The 25,056-nt window shown below is 57.1% G+C and overlaps 1 protein-coding gene across 1 annotated transcript; it reads left to right on the top strand.

The window, feature by feature from the left end:
- Positions 1–8,207: 8,207 nt before the first annotated feature.
- On the top strand, positions 8,208–18,346 carry CHIT1 (chitinase 1). Its single transcript, XM_062210749.1, has 11 exons — positions 8,208–8,232; positions 9,005–9,034; positions 10,900–11,101; positions 11,615–11,671; positions 13,139–13,304; positions 13,506–13,630; positions 14,223–14,346; positions 15,226–15,411; positions 15,712–15,819; positions 17,585–17,711; positions 18,102–18,346. Exons 1-11 carry the CDS (start codon positions 8,208–8,210, stop codon positions 18,344–18,346), a joined length of 1,395 nt encoding a protein of 464 aa, XP_062066733.1.
- The last annotated feature ends 6,710 nt before the right edge of the window (positions 18,347–25,056 follow it).

Genomic DNA, 25,056 nt, shown 5'->3' with positions numbered 1-25,056 from the left:
CGTCATCAAATGAACAACATATTTATACGGAAGCCCCAGAAGGAGACGAGAAACAGAAAGGAGCAGAGAGAGATGATTTGAAGAAAGAATTTAATGGCTTGAAACATCTCAGATCCAAGAAGAGAAACAGTCGTATAACTTCAGGAAGACAAATGAGACTACTTGAATGTCCACACATCAAAGGAACAGGCAACAGAATGAAAAGGCAACGTGATACATAAGGAATTCTACCACTCCGCAGGGACAGCAAAATAACCCAATTTAAAAATGGGCGAAGACCTTGAATAGGCACTTCTCCAAAGAAGACAGACAGATGTGCAATCAGCACATGGGAAGATGCTCAACATCACTAACTGTCAGGCAAATGCAAATCCAAACTACAGCCAGATCCACACCACGTCCATCAGGACGGCCACTGCCCGAAAAACAGAAGATAGTGAGCATTCACAAGGTTGCATAGAAGGTGGGACCTCTGTGCGTGGTTGGTGAGAAGTAAGATGGTGCTGCCATGTTTACATACATTACTCAAAAATTGAAAATGAACTAGATGATCCAGCAATCTCACCTCTGGGTCTGCTCAGCTCTCCAGAGGGTCTGAAGCAGAGCCCGAAGAGATGCTTGCACACCGTGTTATTTGCAGCATTGTTCATCAGGGCCAAGAGGAAGAACAGTGTTTGAGCAGATGGAGAAAATGCGGTATACACGCAGAGTGGAATTTTACACGCTCCTGAAAAAAGCAGGAAGTCTGCTCCAACGTGGGCAGTATGTGAAGATAAACTGCTCAAAAAAGAACAAACACTGTGTTATCTCACTTGTATGACGAATCTAAATTAGTCAAAATCATAGAAACAGGAAGTATAAAACTGAGGGGGTGTTGGGAGGGGAAATTTGTGTTTAGTGGGCACAGAGTTTCAGTGCTACAAGAAGAAAGTTATAAATATCCATTGCACAATCTGAATGTACTTAGACGGTTGATGTGGTACGACAGCACGATGGGCAGCAGGCAGCTGTGTACTTCATAGCAAGTGAAGAGTTCCGCTGTGATGCAGCATCCTGTATCAGCGCTGACTCCGTCCTCAGTTGCTCCCCTTCTGGTCCCGCTCTCAGGTAAAGCAGCAACAGAAGGCCCGAGTGCTGGATCCCCATGCCCACTCCAAGACCCGGGCCCCCGGCTGCAGCCGGCCCAGCCTTGGCTGTTCCAGTCATTCGGCAGAGACCCAGCGGATGGAAGATCTCTGTCTCTCTCTCTCTCTGCCTCTCTCTCTCTCTCTCTAACTCTGCCTACCAACTAACTAACTAAATAAATCTTACAAAAATTAAAGCAAATAGGCAAAGCCGCAGACTGGTAGGAGACACAGTGCAGCATCTGCAAGTGGACTTTATCAGAATATACAACTTCTATAGCCCAGTAAGAATGTGGACTGCAGCCTTGATAGGCGTTTTACAAACAGACACATGAATGGGCAGTAAACACAGGAGAAAATGCTTGACATCATGAGTCGGCGGGGAGAGACAAATTAAAGCCACAAAGAGCTGTCACCACACGCCCACGAGAATGTCTAAAATTAAAAGCCCTTCCACCGCCCCACGCTGTCTAGCATCTGACACAACGGGAAGTCCCGTGCTCTCCCCTGGACGTGCGGAAAGGGGCACCTCCTCCTTCGGAAACGTGGGTGACACTTGCTTTTTTAATGAAATGAAATATGCAGCTGGCCGATGGCTCTGTAATTTCACATCTGTGCATCTCTGCAAAGAAAATGAGAACACAAGCCCCAGGAATGGACTTCCGCGTGGTGTCAGCAGAGTCTGGCTCACGGTAGTCCCAGACGAAACGGCCCGGCGTCTGGGAACAGGAGAGTGCATAAACATGCCAACGTCTTCAGAAGACGAAACCCTGCTGCTACCAGAAGAAACAAACTACCGATGCACACAGCGTTCAGCTGACGGAAACAAGCCAGGCGCAGAAGGGACTAGACTTGAGGATGCCACTTATATTCTGCTCTAAAACGGACAAACCCAGCTATGGTGATGGGTGGGAAGCGGCAGACTGATTGGGCTCGAAGAAGGGGAACTTTATGCGGGGGTAACTGGAAGATTTGGCACGGCAGGCGGAAGAGGTCAAGGCGGAAGAGGTCAAGGCAGGAAAGCCTTTTATTTTTTTTTCTTATTTTTTATTTTTATTTTATTTTTTTGACAGGCAGAGTGAATAGTGAGAGAGAGAGAGAGACAGAGAGAAAGGTCTTCCTTTTTGCCGTTGGTTCACCCTCCAATGGCTGCTGCGGCCAGCGCATCTCGCTGATCCGAAGCCAGGAGCCAGGTGCTTCCTCCTGGTCTCCCATGCGGGTGCAGGGCCCAAGCACTTGGGCCATCCTCCACTGCCTTCCCGGGCCATAGCAGAGAGCTGGCCTGGAAGAGGGGCAACCGGGATAGAATCCGGCGCCCCAGCTGGGACTAGAACCCCGTGTGCCGGCACCGCAAGGCGGAGGATTAGCCTGTTAAGCCACGGCGCCGGCCAGGAAAGCCTTTTATTTGTAGAAAGTCCGCCTAGCGGGGTCTGAGGTCAGACTTCAGCGGGCTCAGGCAGTGGGCAGGAGCCGTGGACCTGGATACTGGGAGCAGGAGGTGCAGTGAGTGGAGAAGCCTCCTGAGTCCCCCTGACCCAAGCTCTTCACTTACCATGTATCATCCCAGAGGCGGGAGTAGATTTCCAGCAGGCTTGGGGTTAACTATTCGCACCCACAGCCTGACAGAGCCCGACAACTAATACCATTGTTCCATGACTTGATAGGGGTGAGGGTTACATGGGTAGACAACGTATCAAAACCCATTTGACTGTACCTTTAATACGAAGCTATTATACTATATGGAAATATACGTCCATGAAAAGGACAAATAACAAAGTTATAAAGTGGATCTTGCACTCCAGGAAACATAACTGGGGGAGTGAAAACCAGTAGAAGAAAATGGCACTGCAATCAAAGACAAAGCTCTGAGGTCATTCGAAGGGGAAAGAAAGTCATGGTCAACATCCCCACAGCAGCACGGGGCAGGAGGAACAGCGGGACTGTATCCGTGTTCTCAAGGACAACTCCTACAGAGAATTCTATTGTCAGCAGGAACTGGCGTCAAGAATGGAGATGAAGCAGACATCTTCAGACGAAGAGAAAAGGGCAGATGGTTCAGCACGCACACGTGCGCCAAGACACCAAGGGCATTCGGCAGGCAGAGGACAATAATCCCAGTCGGACAGCTAAAGCCTAACAATGATTTTAAAGCAATGAAAGTATAAATTCGTAGGAAAATGCAAATTAATGATGAATAATTTTTAGAGTTTAAAATAGAGATAGGATTAAAATTCCTAAGTTTGAAGAGCATTCAATGGAGTTAAATTTTTGCACAAACATGGTTGAGGAGTAGACGTACCAATTAGCTTTAAGGTAAATGTTAATTGTAAAAGAGCGTGCCATTCTAAGCTGACAACAGGGGAAAAAGGAAATTAGGAAATGCCCAGTACAAAAGAAGGCAGGAGAGGAAGAAGAACACAAACACGTGGGGAGGGCGGCGACCACATTGCCAAACGTCAATGCTCACCCTGATACAGCTGCAGTTACAATTGCCATGGGTTATGTATTCCGAGTCTGGCAGCCTAAACTTTAAATTTTTATTTATTTATTCATTTTGTTTGAAAGGCAGAGGGGCATACAGAGAGTTCCCACCCACTGGTTCACTCCCCAGTGCCCACAACAACCGACAATCTAAAGCCAGGAATCAGCAGCTCACTCAGGTCTCCTGTGTCTGTCAGGGGCCCAGGCGCGTGCGCCATCCTCTCCCACGGCCTGCCAGGGTGCACACTGGCAGAAAGCTGGACTCAGGAACAGAGCCACAGCTCAAACCCACCCCCACCCTGCCGCTCTGTGTCCCTGCAGCCAGATTTCCACTTTCTCACAAGGAACACAGTCCTAGAGGGTTAGGGCCCAGCCTAACGGCCTCATTTGCACTTGATTGGCTCTTGTTTTAGTTTGGATGATGATGTGCCCTCCAAAACTCACGATGCCACTGAATGCCCAACGCAGCGGTATTGAGGGGCGTGGGCTTTGGTGGACGGTGAAGACACCAGGGCTGTGCCCTCAGGAGTGGGGCCATCCCTGGGCAGAGGGGGCAGGGGTGAAGGGAGCCTCTCCTCGCGCTTCGGGCTCTCCTGCCGTGCAAGGATGGATGCACAAGAAGGCGCCACCTTGGCTACAGAGAGCAGCCTCGCCGATTCTGCCGCACCTTCCTCTTGTGGTCTGAATTTCAAATTCCACCTGTTCACTGCTGATTCATGAAGGAAAACATGGACGTTTGTGTATTTATCTTGTGTCCTGCAACTTTACTGTAACTGCTTATAGTTCCAGGATCTCTGTTGTCGATGGCGATTCTGTAGGATTTTCTACACACAGTGATCTCATTGCGAACAAAGACAGTGTTGGTCTTTCCTCCCCCATTGTGTGCTTTCCATCTCATTGGCCTCCCGCTCTCCATGTACTCCTTCCTGTACGGCTGTCACCCTCCAGGCTCCCAGACAGACGGCTGGACCCACGGGCTGCCTGAACTTGGACTGTGAGCCACAGGCAATGCCTTCCTCCCTCGGCAGCTCCTCCTGGGTGTTTGCATAGTGACCAGCAGTGGGCTGACAGCACGTCCCAGGAGCTGGTCAGCCGGGGCAGCTCTGCTATGCTGCTGTCCTCAGCAAGGGGGCTTTGGTGGGGGAGCACAGCTGCTCACACACCCCTCCTGGAGAACGGTCCTCCTCGTGGACCAAGCACACGGCTGCAGGTGGGAGGCACACGGAGTGATGGGGGAGGGAGGGGACCCTGGCCAGATCAGCTGGAAAAACCCTGGGACCAGTGGGATGACAGATGGCATGGCCAGGTCCCCCTCACCTTCCACATTATCTGTTAGCAGCTTTGTTTATCTGAGATGGGGAGTGCTCTGTTGGGGGGGGGGGAGAAGTGGGTGAGGGGGAGAGGGCGAAAGGGCTCTCCCACCCACTGGTTCATTCCCCAGACACCTGCCACAATGGAACAACCAGGGCTGGTCCAGGGCCAGAGCCAAGAGTCAGGAACTCCTGGGCGCAGCCACACCTGCTTCCCGCCCTGGCATGCTTGTTTATGCTCCTAACCCCAGAGCCCAGGCATACAGGTTTCCCCTCTTAGAAATTAGTATTGCCGAAGCTTTGTCTACCTCATTAATCTCTCAAGGGAAAGGAACTTCTGTGAGGGAAGGAACTTCGCAGGTCTCCCACCTGCATGTCAGGGACCCAACTACTGGGGTTCTGACTGTTGTCTCCCAGGGTCTGCATTAGCAGGAGCCAGAGCTGGGTGTGGGACCCACACAATAAACAGGTGTGGCCGCGCCCAGCAGGACTGCGGTCTCAGGGGGAGCTGCCTGGGCCCTGCCGCTCACCCGGCTCCTTCCCCCAGGATCCGAGAGCCAGGAGGGCGGCACCGGGGTGGGGGGCGGGGAGCAAGGGCGCAGTGGGCTGTTACTCAGAGCTAAGGCATTCAGGAATCTCTCAGTTCTGTCCCTGGGCCACCTGTGCGCAGGGCTGGGACTAGAAATTCAGGCTTGGGCCCTCGGGCAGGCTTCACAGACTTTATTATTACACATATCATTAAAATTATTCCCAAACATGCCACAGTTTTCTTGACACTTCTATGAATCCGACATCTCTCTGATTTCTATTTTTATTGGTGACTGCTGATGTGGAGAAAAGCTATGAAATCTGTATATTTGCCTTAAATCCGATCGTTTACCAGTTATTATTTCTGGTTTGTTTCTCTAGAACACATAAGGGCTTCCGTGCCTACGGGCAATTGTGCCACTCGTGGGTGTTTACTCTCGCAATGTAGCAGGCGGCATTCGCAAAACACTGGCACCCAGCAGGAGCGTGGTGACAGCCTTCAACCCTGTTTTATTCCTTGTTTCAATGGAAATGTTTTCAACCTCCCAGAGTTTATGTTTAATGTTGGTTCTGAAGAACTGGGGGATATATTTGCATTTCCCAAGGTCATGCCATGGACTCAAGGCCTTGGTCAAGTGCGGTGAGCATGGTGGAAGGCAGTGCCCATGTGAGCATGAAGGGGACACGGTTCAGAGTCCCGGAACCACAGCAGATTTTACCAGAATAACGCAGGGGAGCTCCTGTGGTTCAGATCCTCCCTTGCTGTATATCTGCCTTTGGCGAAATGATCTGGGACAAAGACAAAAGGCTGACATTCTCGTAGGGACGGACAGCTAAGCAAGGTGGCAGTGCTGGCCCTGGGGCTGCTGGCACACAGGTGCCCTGCATCTTGGAGCCACCTGCAGGTCTTCTTGGTGGCAGGAAGCTGAGTCAGAAATGTGGAGTTGAAGGGCAGACCTGTACGAGGAATGGGTGGGCAGAGAGGCCCCGGGGTCCCCGGAGAAGCCTCTGCCCGCTGGTGTGCAGGGCCTCCCAGGCCTCGCTGCCCGCCTCCTGCCTGCCCCGTCCTGCCCGCGGCCGGGAGCTGAGCCTCTGCTGCCCACGGCGGGCGACCCGAGCAGGCTCCTTCCCGGACTCCCCAGGAGAAGGGGGTGGAAATGACTGCAATGGACACCGAGACTCCAGTGGGGACAGGAGGACACGGGACACCTGAGGGCCACCTGTCTCAGGGACTCGGGGTTCCCAGGAGCCCTGGTTTCTGACTCGCACAGGACTAACAGCACCACGTGGTGCCCGCACAGCCGACCCCTCTACAGACCAAGTTCAGGGAAATGAAGGAACTGGCTTTGATGACACCAACAGTGAATGCAGAGCTGGGATTCAGACCCAGGAGACTGACCCCGGAGCCTGGGCGTCGCACACACCTTCCTGGGCACTCACATTGCACCTGCAGACCAAGCACCAGGTCCCCTAAAGGCTGCGGAGTTTTCCAGGGACCCTGGACTCAGGTGCACCAGACGACCCCAGACACACATGTGACACTTGCACCGGCTTCGGGCCCAGGCTGAGCTGACTGGCGGCTCCCCAGAGCGCCGGGCTGCGACCTTGTTTGGAATAAGGGCCTTTGCAGATCTTCTGGACCGGGGTCCCTGGAAGAGACAGGAAGGAGAAGCCATACAGAGACAGAAAGGGCTGCGTGGAAACAGAGGCAGAGGCTCGAGCCAGGAGGTTACGGGCAAGGAAGGCCTCGAGCCACCGGCAGCTGGAAACCGCAAGGAGGGGTTCTCCCCGGGGCTCTGGGCGCGAGGCTCTGCCAGCACCAGGACTTCAGATTCTTGGAAGCTTGAGAGAATGCCCTCTGCGGTTTTAGACCCCTCCCAGTTTGTGATTGCTTGCGAAGGCAGCGCCAGGAAGCTAAAACAGGTGTTCTTATTCCGCACGAGAAATTCAGGCATTTAAAACTGTGGGCGGTGTGTGGCGCGGCACTTCAGACGCCCGGAAGGCATCACGCCCCCTGGGTGCCCCATCAGATTCCCTGGGTTCCAGCCCCGGCTCCAGCTCCGAACTGCAGCCTCCAGCTGACGCGCACGCTGGGAGGCAGCAGTGACGGCTGCAACCCCCAATTCTGGCTTCGACTTGGTCCGGCTCAGCCCTGGCCATTGTGAGTACTTGGGGAGTGCATCAGTAGATGGCGACTCCCTGCCTCGCTGTCCCTCTACCTCTCAGATAAAACCAATCAGTCAATCATTCATAGCTGCCATTTGTCATTCTGTGTTTTTCTCAATGGATTAAAATATTGCTAACTCTGGGTAGTGATGGATATTACAATCAGGAAAACAACTTGGGTTTGCAGCCTCATTAGCTTACAGCTGTGGAAGCCGGTCCAGCGTGGGCAGGGGCGAGGCGAGCGAGCTGCCCTGCCCCGTGAGCCTGGTCCCTAAGTCTGGGGCTGCTTGTGGCACTTGCCAGCCCCAGAGAGGAAGGCAGAGCCTGTACTTCCAGCAGGAGGGGCGAACACTTCCCACTTTCCACTCTCAGTTTGGCAACACTAAGAACCCACTTTACATCCTGTGATTGTTCTAGAAAAGACAGAATTGCTAAAGGTCGTTGTGTCAGGTTTGCCCAATCCGTGCTGTATGCTGCCTACCTCCCCACACACCACCCTCGGTGCCCTCATTTCAACACTCATGGCTGGGTTGGGACCAGGCAGCCAGATAAGAGCGGGGTAGGATCTGGGGCTGACCTCTGCCACACAGCTTCCGTCATGGCGCGCTACTTGGTCCGGGCAGGTGAGTGGACAGACAGGGAGACTGGGCTGGGTCTCAGGACCCGTGGGGTGGGGGAGGTCATGGCCATGTCTCCTTGCATGGAAGAGGGGGGTGGTGCTCAGAGGAGCTTGAGTGGTCGTCTGTCTCACCCCCTCCTCCTGGCTCCGGGTCCCTCTTCCCCCTCCTGTGGGCTCCTTGAGCCCAAGAGCATTGCAAGGGAAGGCTTGTCTCAAACCGGCAGGGGCAGCCCTCCTCCTTCGCTCAGGAAAGCCCGCAGTCAGAGCCCCCGGCACAGGGAGCTCTGGTCTGGCCCATTGCATGGGCTCCTGCTTTGGGCCTTAGCCAAGAAGCGCCACCACCCAGGGCTTCTTTCTCAGCTCCACATCGGTTTCCACAAGAGGGCAGCCTGGGGGCCGTGACGTAACTTCCACGTGCGAGAGAGAAGGTGCCGTCTGTGGCTCTCCGTGTGTGGCTCCATTCACCTAACAATGATTTCAGTTCCATCCGCTTGGCGCAAACCTCGGGATTTGCTATTTTACATGGCTGGACAAGATGCCCTTGCGAACATGATGCCCTGTCTGTATGCGTTCATCCATCGGCCGGCACCCCAGCTGATGCGTGTCTTGGCGGTTGTGAATGAACGTGGCAGTGAGGTGTCTCCTCCCGCTGTTGGCTTCACTTTGGGAAAGAGAAAGTTTGATTTGTCCAGAGCCAGCCCTCCCCCAAAGCTCGCAGGCCTGGGGCAGTGACAATGACGTCGTGGTAACCTTTGCTTCTTTCTTGTGTCACTCAGGCCTCGTGGTTCTGCTGATGGCCCAGTGGGGTAAGTGGCCTGGTCCTCCAGGCCGGGCTTGCTCCCCTCAGCCCCTTCCCCTGCCCTCCTGTTTCAGCAGCTGGGCCCCGCGGGTGTCCATGTCCCAGAAAGGCCCCTGCCTCCTTCCTCAGCAGCTGAAGCCCCGCCCATTCCAGGGCCAGCGACCACGTGACCCTCAGCCAGGTCACCCTGTGCCCTCATGGTCCCTGAGTGTGTGACAGCGCCCCGAGTTGTCAGCCCCGATGTCCCCCTGCAGCAGACTCCAGCGGCTGGAGGGGAGGCCCCCACGTCTTCTCCGGCCCGTGGCTCAGCAAGGACAGCTCTGCCGCTTCTGTTGATCCGTTGGGATGTGGAGCATGGGAGATGGAGGGCGGGGCGCCTTCCTGTGGGAAACAGAAGAGATTGCCAGGAAACCGTCAGCCACGCGGCCCCTGGCCCCCCTCCCACGCCGCCATCTTGCCAGGCGTCACTGGCCTCGGGAGGCTGAGCCCTCAGACCCTCGTCCCCTGGGTGCCCCCTGCTTCATGCTGGGCTGTGATGTGGGATGGACATGTCCCCTCTGGCCTCCCAGGAGGGAACAGCCCTGGAAACGGCCACGCCCCCAGCAGTCTTCCCACGCATGACAGCCGACGACAGATATGGGTGGTGACAGCAAGTGAACGCAAGGCAGCAAATGCTTTTTTTTTTTTAAATTATTTATTTGAAAGGCAGAGTTAGAGAGGGAGGGATGGAGAGAGAGAAAGAGAGAGAAAGAGAGAGAGAGAGAGAGAGAGAGAGATCTTCCATTTGCTGGTTCACTCCCCAAATGGTCACAACAGGCAGGAGCTGGGCCAGGCAGAAGCCAGGAGCCAGGAACTTTTTCCAGGTCCCCCATGCAGGTGCAGGGGCCCAAGCACTTGGATCATCTTCTACTGCTTTCCCAGGCCATAGCAGAGAGCTGGATCAGAAATGGAGCAGTCAGGACTTGAACTGGTTCCCATATGGGATGCCGGCACTGCAGGTGGAAGCTTTACCCGCTATGCCACAGCACCTGTCCTAAGTGTGTCTTTGCATTGAAATGAACTTGGGAGAAGTACTCCAGCAGAGGGAAGGGCCATGTCCAGTTTCTCCCAGGCCTCGCCCGGGGGCTGCCTTCCCTGGGAGGTTTCAGGGCCTGGAGAAAGGCCTCCAACTGGGGCAGAGGGAATCCCAGCCCATAAGGTCCCAGCCCTGGGAACACTTGGACTCTGAGCCTAGCAACTTTCAAGGACACAAGGGACCAGGAGACTTGGGGCCCAGCCCTGCTGCACCTGCTGTAGCAGCGGTGCTGAGTGGGGCAGGTGCCCAGCTGGTGAGCACAGGAAGTGGGGGTGGTGGCGGGGTCCTGCCCACCCCCAGGGGTTCTGAGGATCCTAGCCTCTCAAAACACTCTCCTGTCTGGGAGGTGCTGCCCAAACAAAAGCAAACATTTCTTTCTTTTCATTGACTTGAAAGGCAGAGAGCCAGGCAGAGAGCCAGACAGAGCTCCCATCCGCTGTTCACTCCCCAGATGCCCACAACAGCTAGGGCTGGGCCAGGCCAAAGCCAGGAGCTTGGAACTCCATCCAGACCTCCACATGCGTGGTGGGGACCCAAGTATCTGAGCCACCAGCTGCTGCCTCCCAGGGTGCACATGGGCAGGGAGCTGGAGCGAACCCAGGCAGTATGGTGTAGGGTGCAGGTGCCCCGAGCAGCGTTTTACCCACTGCACCAAACACCTCCCCAGCCAACACCATCCCTGCCCGGGTCCTCAGCTTACTCCAGTTGTATGAGGCCCCTGCTGCCTGGGGCAGAGGCTACCAGTCCCCAGAAGGCCCGTTTGATGGCCACTTCTTTCCTTTGTCCCTCTGGGCCAGGCGCTGCTGCAAGGCTGGTCTGCTACTTGGCCAACTGGGCCCAGTACCGAGAGGGGGTGAGTCGCTTCTTGCCCAGGGACGTGGACCCTGGCCTGTGCACCCACCTCATCTACGCCTTCGCCGGCATGAACAACCATGAGCTCAGCACCATCGAGTGGAACGACGCCACGCTCTACCAGGAGTTCAACGGCCTGAAGCGCAGGTGCATTGCAGGAGAGGAGGGGCCTGGAGGGGGCGGGACCCCCAGTGTCTTCTCAGAGCCAGAAGCCTGCCCGGGACACGCTCAGTGGCTCTGAGCAAACTGCATGGCCTCCCTGGACTCTCCTGGGCTTGTATGGAAGAGGCAGGGATGGGTTCAGCACCCTAAGGGGCAGCCGGGTCCAAGGGTCAGGATGGTGAACCCGTCTCCCTCTCCCTCGTCACCCATTATTCAGCTCCACAGTGGTCTTCACCAGGATCACTCGGCACACCGGCCCTGACCCGTGCTTGCTGATGGCCTGTAGATAAGCTCTGTGTCTACACACGCAGGCCCTGAAGTCAGGGGCTCACCCTTTCCTTCCCAGTAAATGGCTGCCCCTCCGCCCCGCCCCCAGGGCTCAGGACGGGGTGCACAGAGACTGAGGCATCCTCACCCCAGGCCCACCCCACCCCACTGTCCTCCCGGGCGCTCCGGGAGTCGGCAGGCTGAGTTTTGCTTGCTTCTTGTCTTTGCCAGGAACCCCAAGCTGAAGACCCTGTTAGCCGTCGGGGGCTGGAGCTTCGGCACTCAGAAGTGAGTTGGTTGTGGGCACCTGGGTGGCTGGGTCCCTGTTTGGGGATCTGGTGTGGTGGCAGGAGACAGCTCCGGGGGAGGGGAGTGGGGAGGAGCTGTCACCAGGCTGTAACAGCGCAGGCAGAAACACAAGATCTAAACACAGCACAGAGGCTTCTGACCTCAGATCTTGCTGTTTCCTCCACGGAATGGGGAGAGGGGCCGACCCGCGAACCCCACCCAGCACAGCGACCATGTCTGGGCTGTGAAAGGGGACCTCTGGGGTGAGAAGGAATTTTTGTTCCACTCCTGGCTATAAAATGCGGTCTGTGACATTGAGCTTGGGTGCCAAAATATTGGCATTTCTGGGACATTTATGATGATTTGTGGAGACAGCAGAATAAAATATTTGGAATTAGACTTTTCCTAAAAAAATCCAGAAACTGTTTCCCAACTTTGCTTTTTTGGATCTTGAGCTTTTTGAAAGAATCTGTTGAGAATTGTGATTCATCTTCCCAAAATAAGGCTTCTGCACAGATTTTTCATTGAAATGTAAGTGTTCCCAAGCATGTGGACCTTTTACTAAGAACTGCTGCTGTTAATAAAATTAAATTATAAATTAATAAAAATAAACAATAGAGCCCGTCTACAAAGACCTTAACACCTGCAGAAGCTCCAGGGGACGTCTTTAATTTTTCCCTCTCCTCAAATTTGTATGTGTCTATTTGAGAGGCAGAGAGACCCAGAAAGAGGCCGAGAGCGCTCCCATCTCCCGTTCATTCCCCAAAGACAGGCAGGGCTGAAGCCAGGCGCGAGGAACTCACTACTGCCACCTAGAGTCCACATTAGCAAGCAGCTGAGACAGCAGCCAGCCAGGTGTGAACCCCAGGCCCTCCGCCCTGGTTTGCAGGCGTCTCAGGCTCTGGGCTGAATGCCCACTGCTGCAAGGACTTCCGACAGGGCCCTGAGCGAGCCAGGTGCGGGCAGTGGTTCCCGGGGCAGCGCGGGGGTTTGGAAGAGCGCTGGATGGTAACAGGAGAAGCACAAGGCCCTCTGCGCTGAGCACTGGCAGGGGGTCCACCGGGCCAGGAGGGGACACAGCAGGCTCCCAGGCTGCCCTGGGGTCTTGCCGAGCCCGCTGTGCTGCTCTTCTCATCTTCATCTTGGAAATGGACCCCTGTTCTTCTGTGAGCCCCCGTGCGGGTGGGGGTGGGGAGCAGCACGCTCTGGGCCAGGTGGTAAGCTAAGGGGGCCCGGGGGCAGGGATGTGAGGAAACAGGACCCCTGTGAAGTCAGCGGGTCCTGGTGGTGTCCGTGTTTGGGTGGAAGCACTTCTCGGCTGACCCCAGGGCCGTAAGCCAGCCGCGAAGAACCCTGCACCTCTCCAGCCCACCTGGCCTCCACTCAGTGTCCCAGTGGTCTGTCCAGGGAGACGGCAGCCTCCTGCCTGGCCACAGCAGGTTGAGTCTCCCCTCTGTCACCTCTCAGGTTCACGGAGATGGTAGCCACAGCCGGTACCCGTCAGATCTTTGTCAACTCTGCCATTAAGTTTCTGCGCAAGTATGGCTTTGACGGCCTTGACCTTGACTGGGAGTTCCCGGGAAGCAGGGGGAGCCCAGCGGCTGACAAGCAGCGCTTCACAGCCCTGGTGCAGGTACGGCCGGGCGTCTGCCCCGGGACCCAGAGCGGCGGCCTCCCGCACACGAGGGGAGCTGCCGGGCCCCAGGATCCTATGCTTTGCGTGTAGCACAGACCAGCCCTGTGCTCAGCTCTCAGCCTCCTGAGCATGGACAGCTCCGTGGGGGCCGCGGTCGCCTGCCCCGTGCTTATCCTGAGCTGACCCCCACCTCCGCAGGACTTGGCCAATGCCTTCCAGAAGGAGGCCCGGGCCCCCGGGGAGGAGCGACTCCTTCTGAGTGCAGCTGTCCCGAATGCGCGAAGCCAGGTGGACACTGGATATGAGGTGGACAAGCTGGCCGCGTGAGTCTCAGGGGAATGACTTGGACCCTTGAGGTGGGAGAAGCTCCAGGCAGTGGGCCCCCCACCCTGTCCTCTGTAGGGGTAGAGCAGGAGTTCCCCTGAAGTGTCGCTTTGGGAAAGCCCCGCCCCTCCACCAGCACACCCAGGAAGACATTGCTCGCCATGTCTGCCACCCCACCATTCTAGAACCTTCTCTGTGGGTCTTCACCCTCTCTCTTGGGAAATCACTTTTGGTTTTTTGGTTATTATTACTACTACTACTAATAACACATGGAGAGGGAGAGTCTCCCACCTGCTGGTTCACTCCCCAAATGCCCACAGCAGCCCAGACTGGGTGAACACCAGGTTAATGCAAGGCTGGCAGTCCCTCCAACGCAGCACAGGGGTCCAGGGTGGGCAGGGAGGGCCCCAGGTGCAGAGGACACAGAGCAGGAGCAGTGCCAATGACTCAAGCTGGGAGTGCTCTGCCCGGAGCTCACCCCCACCTCTGACCACCAGGGTCCCTACCCAGGCCTCACACTGTGTGGGGGCAGGGAGAATGGAAAGAGAGCCCCCATCGCGGGCCCCTCACCCTGCTCCATGCCTCCCACAGGAACCTGGATTTCATCAACCTGATGGCCTACGACTTCCATGGCTCCTGGGAGAAGGTCACAGGGCACAACAGCCCCCTCTACAGGAGGCAGGGGGAGAGCGGCGCAGCGGCCGAGTACAACGTGGTGAGCTGCGGGGGTGACGGCCAGCAGCACACACAGAAAACCCAGCTTGGCCAGGGAGCCTTGGCCCTCAGCCGGAGTGGGGACAGAGTGACCCTCGCTGGGCCGCTGAACCAGGCACCCGTATTTCACACCACGCCTGATCCCCCCTCCAGTGTGGAGGCACAAAGGCCCCGAGCTGAGAGCAGGTGGGGTTACAGTCCCACGGGCACCTGCTCTCTTCTATTTGCCCAAAAGTGTCACACAGCTTAGCAGTAGGCCCCGCGCTCCGCCCCCGGGAAGCTGTAGCCTGCTGGGGAGTAATCAGAGTGGACGCTGTGTTTCACGCTGGGCTGAAGTGCTATGGGACACAGAGTTGCCAGGCCCTCAGGAAAGCGAGCCGGCGTCCGGGCTTGGGGGGAGGCTCCTCGCTGTCATTTCCTCAACACACGTCGCAGCCCAGGGTTTCGTAGGGTCGCACACGTTCGCAGGAGGGACTCGCTCGGGGGCGGGGAAGGCAGCCGGGTACTGTGTCGAGCCAGACACACAGTCTAGCCGATCACTGAGGTGGGCATTTCCACTATGTCCATTTCCCAGGCAGGAAAGCCAAGGCCCAGCAGGGTGGGTGAGGCAGGGATCTCCGTCTGCCGTGTTCACTGATGTGTCCAGGGCGTTACCTGGCAACAGGGCCATCAGTCAGTCGAATCCAGAATCCGTGCCTCTTGGCCACAGTACCAAGCAGCTTCTCTCACTGGGGGCTAGGCAGGTTGGAAAAGAGAGAGGGGTAAAGGCCTGAAGGCTGCCCCCGGGAGTGCAGCTCTGTCTCCAGAACCCCCAGCCTCAGACAAGCAGACGCAGGGTGCAGGCAGGACACACTGACCCAGCCCCCTTCCCCACCACCAGGACGCTGCCGTGAGACTGTGGCTACAGAAGGGGGCCCCTGCCAGCAAGCTGGTGCTTGGCATGCCCACCTACGGGCGATCCTTCACCCTGGCCTCCTCGTCAGACACCAGAGTGGGGGCCCCAGCTGTAGGGCCTGGCGCCCCTGGCCCCTTCACCAAGGATGGAGGGGTGCTGGCTTACTACGAGGTAGGAAGACCCATGGCCACCCTGGGTGCCGTGGGGGCAGGGGCTGCCCGCGAAGGGGAGGGGCTCCCTCTCCCAGTTTCTGAGTAAGGATGTCAGGCGCAGAGACTCCTGGGAGGTGAATTCCTCCAGGTCCCCGCCATCGTGGACGCATCGTTAAGACAGGGAGCCTCAAGCTGGTTCAGGGTCCTGGGTCCCTCCATGGAGAACTCCCCACGCCCCCAGGCTTCCTCGGGCTGGGGTTTTCCTGGAAGGGAGGGCTGGTGCCTCCCTCCTCCCCTGGGCTGCCCTCTGTCCCTGCAGGTCTGCTCCTGGAAGGCAGCGCAGAGAATCAACGAACAAAAGGTGCCCTACGTCTTCCGGGATAACCAGTGGGTGGGTTTCGATGATGTGGAAAGCTTCAAGGCCAAGGTGAGTGCCAGCCTACTGGGTGGAGGGTGGTCCGGGCAGGCCTGGGGTCTGTCAGTCACACTGAATGACAGCAGTCAGAACCCTTCAAGGCTGAGTCTCCTTCTAAATGTGCCCCGTGACAGCACTCTGTGCCTTTAACACCTTCGAATCAAGAAAAGACACAGCGACCAACACGTACCCAGAGTAGCTCTCTCTAAAGGACCTGCATTTATTAAATATAAGCAAATCCCATGGACAGGGGGAGAAATATGAGGGCAAGGGACAGGATTTTGTTCAGTCCACTGGCAATACTGGGTGCATTTTCAAATGACAGATCACCGGTTCTGGCAGCCCGAGGCCGTAGCTCATTTGCGATCACGTATCACTTACTGATCTGCACACGGCACATCAGGGTTCTATCGCTGTGCGCGGATCCTAGAGAGGGCTCTGGTGCAAGCTTAGGCAGCGTGGGTCAGCCAGAGGACGCAGCCTCTGCCACACCCCCAGCCTGCTGTGGCATCGCGTGGCTTTCCGTTGCACAGTAAACGCTTATTTACACGAGTAAGGAGGAGGACACCGTGAAGTAACCCTAGCAACGTGGCACAGCAGTGACCTAAGCCAGCGGCAGTCATGGCCCGAGGACAGGTGTGGGAGCTCCGCTGTGGTACCAGGCTCGTTCCCACAAGTGCAGGAGGCGATACAGAGTGTTCAGCTCTGGTTTAATGTTATTTTTGATTGATTGATTGATTCAAGAAGCAGAGTGGCACTGTAGCACAGCAGGTTAAAGTCCCTGCCTGCAGCGCTGGCAGTCGACATGGGTGCCCCTTTGAGTCCCGGCTGCTCCACTTCCAATCCAGCTCTCTGCTGTGGCCTGGGAAAGCAGCAGAGGATGGCCCAAGTGCTTGGGTCCCTGCCACCCATGTGGGAGACCCAGAGGAAGCTCCTGGCTCCTGGCTCCTAGCATTGGATCAACTGAGCTCTGCCTATTTCAACCATTTGGGGAGTGAACCAGTGGATGGAAGACCTCTCTCTCTCTCTATCTCTCTTTCTGTAACTCTTTCAAATAAATAAAATAAATCTTTTTTTTTAAAGGGCAGAGAGACAGAGAAGAGAGAGAGAGAGATTGTCCCATCTGCCAGTTCATTTCCCAAATGGCTACAATAGCCAGGGTTGCACTGGGTCAAAAATAGGAGTCAGGAACTCCATCTAGGTCTCTTACATGGGTGCAGGGGCCCACACACTTGGGCCATCTTCTGCTGCTTTCCCAGGCACAGTAGCAGGGAGCTGGATGGGAAGTGGAGCAGCAGGGACTAGAACCAGCACTCGCGGGTGGCGGCTCCTCCAGTTTAACCTCTCGGGGTCACCGTGACTGGTGCATGCACCCTTGCCTCCCCCTTGAGGAGGGAGCAGTGCTGTGCGACCCCTATCAGTCACCCGCAGGACTGATGGCGGCAGGTTCTGCTAGGAGGGTAGATGTGGGCACGGGGGCAAGTGGTGCAGGGCCATTGTGGGGAGCATTTGAGGTCAGTCTGAGAGCTGGGCCTCCTGGGAGAAAGCCTAACAGGCAAAGACATGGCAGCCTGACCAGGAATGACCACATGGTCACCCCACCCCGACCCTGCCAGGCAGGGGCCGGGGTCAGCCATGCTGGCCTCCAGCCAGGGCTGCCTCCAAAGCTCCAGCCACTCCTGAGCCTGGGGGTGCTGGAACCCACAGGGCCTGCCCAGGTGAGGAGGCTGGGGCCTAGGCCGGGGCCAGGCTGACCCCCTCCGCCCCTCCCCCACAGGCCAGCTATCTGAAGCAGATGGGGCTTGGTGGGGCCATGGTCTGGACACTGGACTTGGACGACTTCCGGGGCTCCTTCTGCAACCAGGGCCCGTACCCCCTCATCCAGACGCTGCACCAGGAGCTGAGTGAGTCAGGGAGCAAGGACCAGGGGCCAGAGGTGGCTCTCGGGGTGGGGGGCACAGCCGCAGGTCCCCAGTCTTTCTGAGGCAATGACCGCGGCTTCGCAAGCTGCAGCCCGGGAGCGGAGGAAGCTGTTGAAACGATTTTCCTTCTGCTTGGGTGGTGGCAACACTTGCCCGGGTGTGGAAACTGGGGCCCCTCCATGCCAGGTCCTCGGCCCAGAAGCAGCCCCCACCCCGCCTGCGGTGCAGACCCCAAGGCCCTCGCTGCGTGCTGGCTCCGCCTATGTCAGGGAGTGTGGCCATGCTCTGTGGGCGAGGGGGTGCTGCCTCCATGGGCGGCCTGTGGGTTTGGGTTACCCTGCGGGGACTTGGTTGACTCCCTGCTGTTCCCAGGTCTTCCAGATGGGCCTTCCGTTCGTCCCGAGCCTGGAGTTCCTGCCCCAGGGCAGCCCGCTCAACCTGAGCGGGACCCCAGCCCCGGACCAGGTGCCTTCTGCCAGGGCCGAGCCGACGGGCTGTACCCCAACCCTCAGGACCGGGCCAGCTTCTACACCTGTGCAGGAGGCCGGCTGTTCCAGCAGAGCTGCCCGACGGGCCTGGTGTTCAACGCGTCCTGCAAATGCTGCAACTGGAGCTGAGCCCCGAGCTGGGCCTGCGATGGCGCCGTGCCTGCCTCCCAGCTTCCCCTGGCTGCCGTCTGCCTCCTGCGGGCCTCTCTGCTCTCAGCCTTGGCCTCGGCCTCCTGGGCTGCCTTTCACTTGCAAAATAAATCTTTGGTTTATTCCCCCATGTGTGGTGTCCTACATAGGCTCCCTAAGTGCCCTCTTGGCTCAGAAACAGCCCTAGGGAGCAAGAAGGAGGTGGTGGGAAGGTGGCTCTGTGTGCCAGGTCTCGCCTCAATGGGCCCACCTCCCAGTGGGCGGCTTCCAGGGCACAGGTGTCAGCTCCCAAGAACACCTTGGAGTTTCCCGCTGAGTGTTATTCCCCAAGTGCACACTAGATGGCAGCAGAGAAGAGCTTTTCCCAGCTTCAGTGCCCTGCTTGCCCCCAGAGCGGTACGGGAGGAATTGGGTTGTCCGCGTTCACTTTCAGGTAACTCCTGCCTTGGCTCGCTTCCAGCTCCCGTTAGGCAGATGATGTGGGAGCAGTTATCATACCCGTTTTACAGATACTTAAACTGAAGACTGATCCTAACCTGCTCTAAGTCCAGAATGAAGGCAAAAGTGGCCCAGCTGGGCCAGAGGATTTGCACACGGCTGCTTGGATAAGCCAGGATCAGTCTGGATATTCCTGGCTGCCGTGGGTGGCACCTTGGCCAACTTGGGTGAAGAGAATCTGCACATCACCTCCAGCCTGCCCTGTGTCACCCCCAGCTGGTTTTTGTGCGCCACTGGAATGGGACAGGTGGGCAGGAGGGAGGTGAGCGACAAGGTCCCAGCGACGCCAGCCCCATGCACCGCACCGCCCTGCCCCGCTGGTCCCTGTTCTGCTTTCACACAGGCGCCCGTCCCTTGTGGTCCCGGGGCAGGGGGTGCCACGTCCACGTCCACGTCCACGTCCCAGCGACAGCTCCCTCACTTCTCACAGTGGAGTCTGGGGGCAGTTTTTCCACAGGGCAGTGGCCGAGCCCACACAGGCGCCGGTGGCTTCCGGCCCACTGGGTCCTTGGCCGTGTGATTTGAGGCAATGAAACAAACCCCCAGCCTCCTCTTCCGTCAGATGGGGACCAAGGGGACACGTGGCCAGCACTCCCTGTCCCCCTGCCTCTCTGGCCTGGCCTTGCCTTGTGTGGTCTGAGTGACTTCAGAATGAGCCAATCACCTCCTTTTAGTAAGAGGAGCCCTCCCACCAACAGCCTGTAGCCAACGGTCCCCCCCCCCCATGTAATCATCCAGGCCACCTCTTGTCCTGCCCCCTCCCAGCCCTGTCACCTGTCTCCCTCCTGCTCCTCCCTCTGCTTTCTGTCCCCACACTGCAGTGGGCTTCACCTGTCTCCCCTGGGAACCCCTTCCTGTTGATTCTCATGTGCCCCCAGCTCAAAGAGTGAGGTCCCCACTTGTCACAGCACTGAGAGCCCTTGTCAGTACCCGGTCTCCTATCACCTCCAGCTGCCACCATTAACCTCAGCCATGCCCACTCCTCAGGCAGGACCCCAGACGCCCACCCTCACCCAGCGAGCTCAGGCCCACCCTGGTCATTTGTGCTCAGGCTGTGGCCACTGGACCCCAGGGACCCCGGGGTCTTCCTGCTCCTGCTGGGTCACTCAGCACACGCGGAATGTCTGCAAAGGCCAGCCCAGGTGCCTGGCGGGACCTTCCGGGGGTGGACACTCTTCTGGGGGAGCCTGACGAGGGACAGATGTACAGAGACGCTCATCTCATACGATGATGCGGCTGGACATGTGGTGACACATGTCCCAGCGGGTCACCAGGGGACCCCAAGCAGGTCAGGCTTTGCTTGAGCACCTCTCTGTGCTGTTTTCCCCCTCTTCCCACCAGACTCCCAGGTCACCCCCTGCAGGAAGCAACCCCTAGGGGCCCCCAACACCCTTGGCCACTCCCCTGTTACCCTATGTGCTGTCCACTCCGCTCTGCTGTGGCCATCTGTGTGGAGGGGGGACTGCTCTCCAAGGCCTCCAGCTCCTAAGGGCAGGGGTCTTGCTATTTTTTTAAGGATTTATTTATTTATTTGAAAGTTAAAGCCACAGGAGCTTCTTTCAGGCCTCCCACATGGGTACAGGGGCTCAAGCACTTGGGTTACCTTCCACTGCTTTCCCAGGTGCATTAGCAGGGAGCTGGATTGGAAGCAGAGCATCCGAGACTTGAACCTGCACCCATATGGGATGTCGACGTCACAGGCAGCGGCTTAACCGGCTGTGGCACAGCGCCGGTCCCAGGGCCTTGCTGTAATGGGCTCTTCCCTTCCCTGACCATGTCTGAGATGCAATAAATTCTGGAGCTTAGCAGCTCTGATGTTTTTCTTGTCTTATTCTCAGGAGCAGAAGTCGGTTCTGCACCGGGTTGGAGGCTTTCCAGGCTGAAGCCCCCAAGCCCCTCTACAGAGAGTCATCAGCCCCGCTAACGGTCGGGTCAGGCCATGAGGTCCATCTTTCAAAGGGGCGAGAGGATGAGCTTTACCGCACAACCAGGATCTGTCCGGTGCGTGCAGCAGGCTCTCAGCCGCACCGCTGGGTGAGCAGGAGATGAGCCTGTGTCGGCGAGTGCTCACCGGGTCCCTGCAAAGCTCTCCCAGCCCCAGTCTCCCTGGGGACGCAGGAGGATCACGTGGCAAAGCAAGCCTTTAGATGCCAGTCGGTCTGGCGAGACCCAGAGCCCGAACCTGCACTCCGAAGCCTGCTGGCCTCTTCCACTGAATTCAAATCACACGCAGTTGGTTTCTCTCCTCTCTGCTGCCGTTCTTGCAGACCGCAGAGGCATGTGGGTTAGGCTTACCCTGTGCCAGGCCAGCTTTGAAGGGCACAGAAACTCACCACTGGGGTCAGGGCGGGGATTGGGGTCCACCCGCGCCTCCGTCACCCTCTCCCGCAGCTCCCTTCCTGCCACAGCTCTCGCCCCCTGTAATGCCGGATTCCCGGTTCACCTGAGCATGCATGGTGACTAACGTTAACACAAGAAGCCTTTCCTGAGCGTTTACCACGTGCCAGGAGCTATGCCGGGGCCTGAGCGGGATGCAGAGGTGACTGGGGTCCCCCAGCACCCCTGTGGGCGGTAGCGCCCGGGGTGGGGGGGGGCAGCCTGGAGCGGAGCTGGGAGGAGGTTTACCACTGGTGCTGCTGGGAACTGTGGTCTCCTGGGGATCACAAGAGGATGAGTCTGGCTTTGCTACTACTGGGTTTTTAAGTTCTCTGCGTACAAGGCACACCTTGTCTCTACCATCACCCCAGCAGTAGAGAAACGAGGTCCCAGCGTCTTTGGAAACCCTGCTGGGAGCTTCCACGGCCCACAGCCCTCTAACTGGGTCCCTGGTGTTTTCTTGCAGTTTTACCACCGCGTAGGCATTTGTGTCGTTTACCTTGACTTCCCATGTGCAATAGCAGGGAGCCGGATCGGAAGTGGAGCAGCCGGGACACAAACCTGCGCCCACATGGGATGCCGGCATGGGGAGCGGTGGCTTCACCTGCTACACCACGATGCCGGCTGGGTGCGTGTGTTGAAACTGACCAAGGGAAGGCAACGTGCCTTCCCAAAGAGGCTGTGAAAGGCCCCTCCCCGCTGCAGAATTCTCACTCCCCCCCCACCCCCAGCCTCACCATTCTCATCCTGCTTCACTCCTGAGGCGTGGAAGATGCTAGCTCGCTATTTAAACTCGCACCTCCCTAGTTCCCCCTTGGCTTCAGCATCTTCTCCACGCCTGTAAGCCACGGGTGTTTGTCTTTGGTGTGACTAGTCCGTTGTGTCTCTTGCCATTTTTCTATTGGGTCGTTTGCCTCTTTCTGGTTCAAATGCGGCTGTCTTTCAATGCAGCCAAACGTCCCAGTCCTACGCTTTATGGCTCCTGTTCTCCCTCTCATGTGAGATCAAAAGATATTTTTCTATATCATTCTCTGAAAGCCTGACAGGTTTTGCTTTTTTTCCTTTTCATCTTTAACCCTTCTGACATTGATGCCGGAGTGTGCTGGGAGTGAGGATCCAATTCCATTTTACTTCTCACTGTGGCGAGCTGGTGCTAGTTATTGAAGAATCAACGCTTTTCATGTGAACCTCTGAGGCCGTCCGAAAAAAACCAGGTTTCTGCAGACCGTGGGTATCTTTATTCCTGTGCTCTGTGTTTCCTTCTTCTGCTCCAGGAATCCACTGCCTTAATGACCAAAGCTGTGTAAGAAGTCTTGATACCTCGAAGGGCAAGTCCTTCTGAACCCTCGCTTTTCCATGGACAGGTTGGAATTTTATTGCCAAATTCCTTTCAGATTTTGATTAGAGTTCCATTAAATCTACAGGTCAGTTTGGGGTAGAATTGGCATCTTTATAATACTGAGTCTCCCAATCTAAAAACATGGGATATCTCTGCTTAGTTGTCTTATTACATGTATTTTTTAAAAAGATTTATTTTATTTATTTGAGAGACAGAGTTACAGAGAGAGGTAGAGACACAGATAGAGCGAGAGAGAGAGATCTTCCATCCACTGGGTCATTCCTCAAATGGCCACAACAGTTGGAGCTAGGCTGATCCAAAGCCAGAAGCCAGGAGCCAGGAGCTTCTCCCAGGTCTTCCATGAGGATGCAGGGGCCCAAGTACTTGGACCATCCACTGCTGCTCTCCCAGGCACATTGGCAGGGAGCTGGGTGAGAAGTGGAGCAGCCTGGACTCAAACCAGCGCCCATGTGGGATGCCAGCACTGCAGGCCAGGGCTTTAACCCACTGCACCACAGCACCGGGGGCTTAAATGTATTTTAATACAATTTAAAAATTTTCTTCTTAAAGATCTCATGTTTCTTTTGTTAAACATATTTCTAGAGATGTTTAATTTTGATTGCTCGTGTAAGTTGCACCCTTTGTAAAAGTGGCATTCTCTTCCTGACTGTGGCTGGTGTGTGGGTGGTCCTGCTCTCCATATGTGGGTGTTGTGCACAGCACGGGAACCCACGTACCGGTGGAGATGCTTACCCAGCCAGGGCTCCATGAATCTGGGGCATCAGCGTTCTGCTCGTCCATACGTGGGCTGGGGAGGCTCCCTCTTCCCATTCCTGAAAGAGTTGTGTCCAGAGGATGTCTCTGTTCCTTGAACATTTGTCGCAGCCACCAGGAAGGCCGGCTGTGTTTGAGGGTGACTTGTAGCTGCTGATGCAGGGTCTGGTAGCCACAGGACCACGGCGACTTCTTTCTCCTTAAGTAGGCCGAGCCAAAACTCTGTCATCCTGCCCTCCTGCCCCGCTGGCCCTGAGTGTGCCAGGAGGCGGCGGTACAGCGAGCTCTGGGTCTGCGCAGATCAGCATCTCCGTGTCCCACATTAGGAGTCCCTGTCTGAGTCCCTGTCCGTCGCCTCCCATGCATCCTGAGAGAGGGGTCAGACCCCTTAGAGGGACCCACACTGCTGCAGGTGCAGAGCCCGTGAAGAGATGCCGGGAAATCCCGACCCTACAGAGCCAGCACCCTCACCTCCTCCCAGAGGAGCCCACAGATGCCCCCAGGGGTCCCTGGGGGACCCGGACCCAGGAAACCATCTCTCTCCACTCCTCCCTCCCTCTTCCTCTGCCCTGGCCTGCACCTGTGATGATGGCCTCAGAGTGTCTGTCCCCTGGCTGTCACGGACAGCAACAGGGCCCTTGGCTCCAGGGCCCCAGGTTGCTAAGTCTGGAGGGAACAGGAGGGGCCCTGGCTGCAGCAGCAGTGCCGTCCGGAACGGCGACGGCGAGGAGGCAATGCACGCCCGAGGCACCTACCCTATCAGCAGAGGATGTGGCTACAGGTGCCCGGGGACCCCTCCTCCTGGCCCTGCCCCCACCTGGTGTGGGATTGGGGGGCATTCCTGATCGACAAGTGCTCTTTGTGCTCGGTCCACTCCCCTTTCCTGGCAGTGCTGCTCATTTCCCGGCAGCCAGAACCCGAGCCAAGAGAGACTGGCCAGCCCCCTCTTGACCAGATACGCTGCCGACAGCCCACTGGGCCTCGCCTCGTTTTGCTCAGGGTGGGGGCGAGGAAGAGGCACACAAATGCTCCTGTCACTCCTCTGTGCCCCCCACACACACACATGGCAGGGGACACCGTGGGAGCTTAGGATGGCCCCAGCCCCACCCACTCCCATGTCCAGGGCGCCCACGCCATTCCCAGCTGTCTCCCAGGCCAATAATAAATCAAATCCAATCAAAGGCTTTGCAGGACCCCTCCCAGTTCTCCCTGCTCGGCCCCTCATTCCTTGGAGGCCACACTCCAAGAATGGACACTAAAGGGGGCCGCCAGAGGGGGGGCATCTGGAACCGGGGAGATGCCTGCCACGCGGCTTGCTGTGGCCTCCCTGGAGCAGAGCCGCTGGGAGCTGAGGAGCCGGACCCCAGCCCAGGGCGGCCTTGTGTTCCCTGACCTCTTCCTGTGTTCACACAGAGCTCCTGTGGCCTTTTTTGGTGTCTGTGGGGGAGTCTCCACCCATCCATGTTTAAAGTGGCTCTCGGTGCACCTGCTGCACCCACGGCACCCTCACTCCCCCACCTCACGTGGTGGGGACCCGGCCCTGTAACAGGAGCGACACAAGGCTCCGCACTCATCATCTGGGACCCTGAAGGTCAAGGGTACAGAAAGCAGTCACCTGCCACCTTCCTCCCCCACTCCATCCCCCAGACCCAAAGACCCAAAGGCGACCCAGGGTACAGGAGAGGCCACTAGGACTTTACCC

This window comes from Lepus europaeus, chromosome 14 (assembly GCF_033115175.1).
Source record: "Lepus europaeus isolate LE1 chromosome 14, mLepTim1.pri, whole genome shotgun sequence".
Lineage (NCBI taxonomy): Eukaryota > Metazoa > Chordata > Mammalia > Lagomorpha > Leporidae > Lepus > Lepus europaeus.
This window is presented reverse-complemented; position numbering and strand designations above follow the sequence as displayed.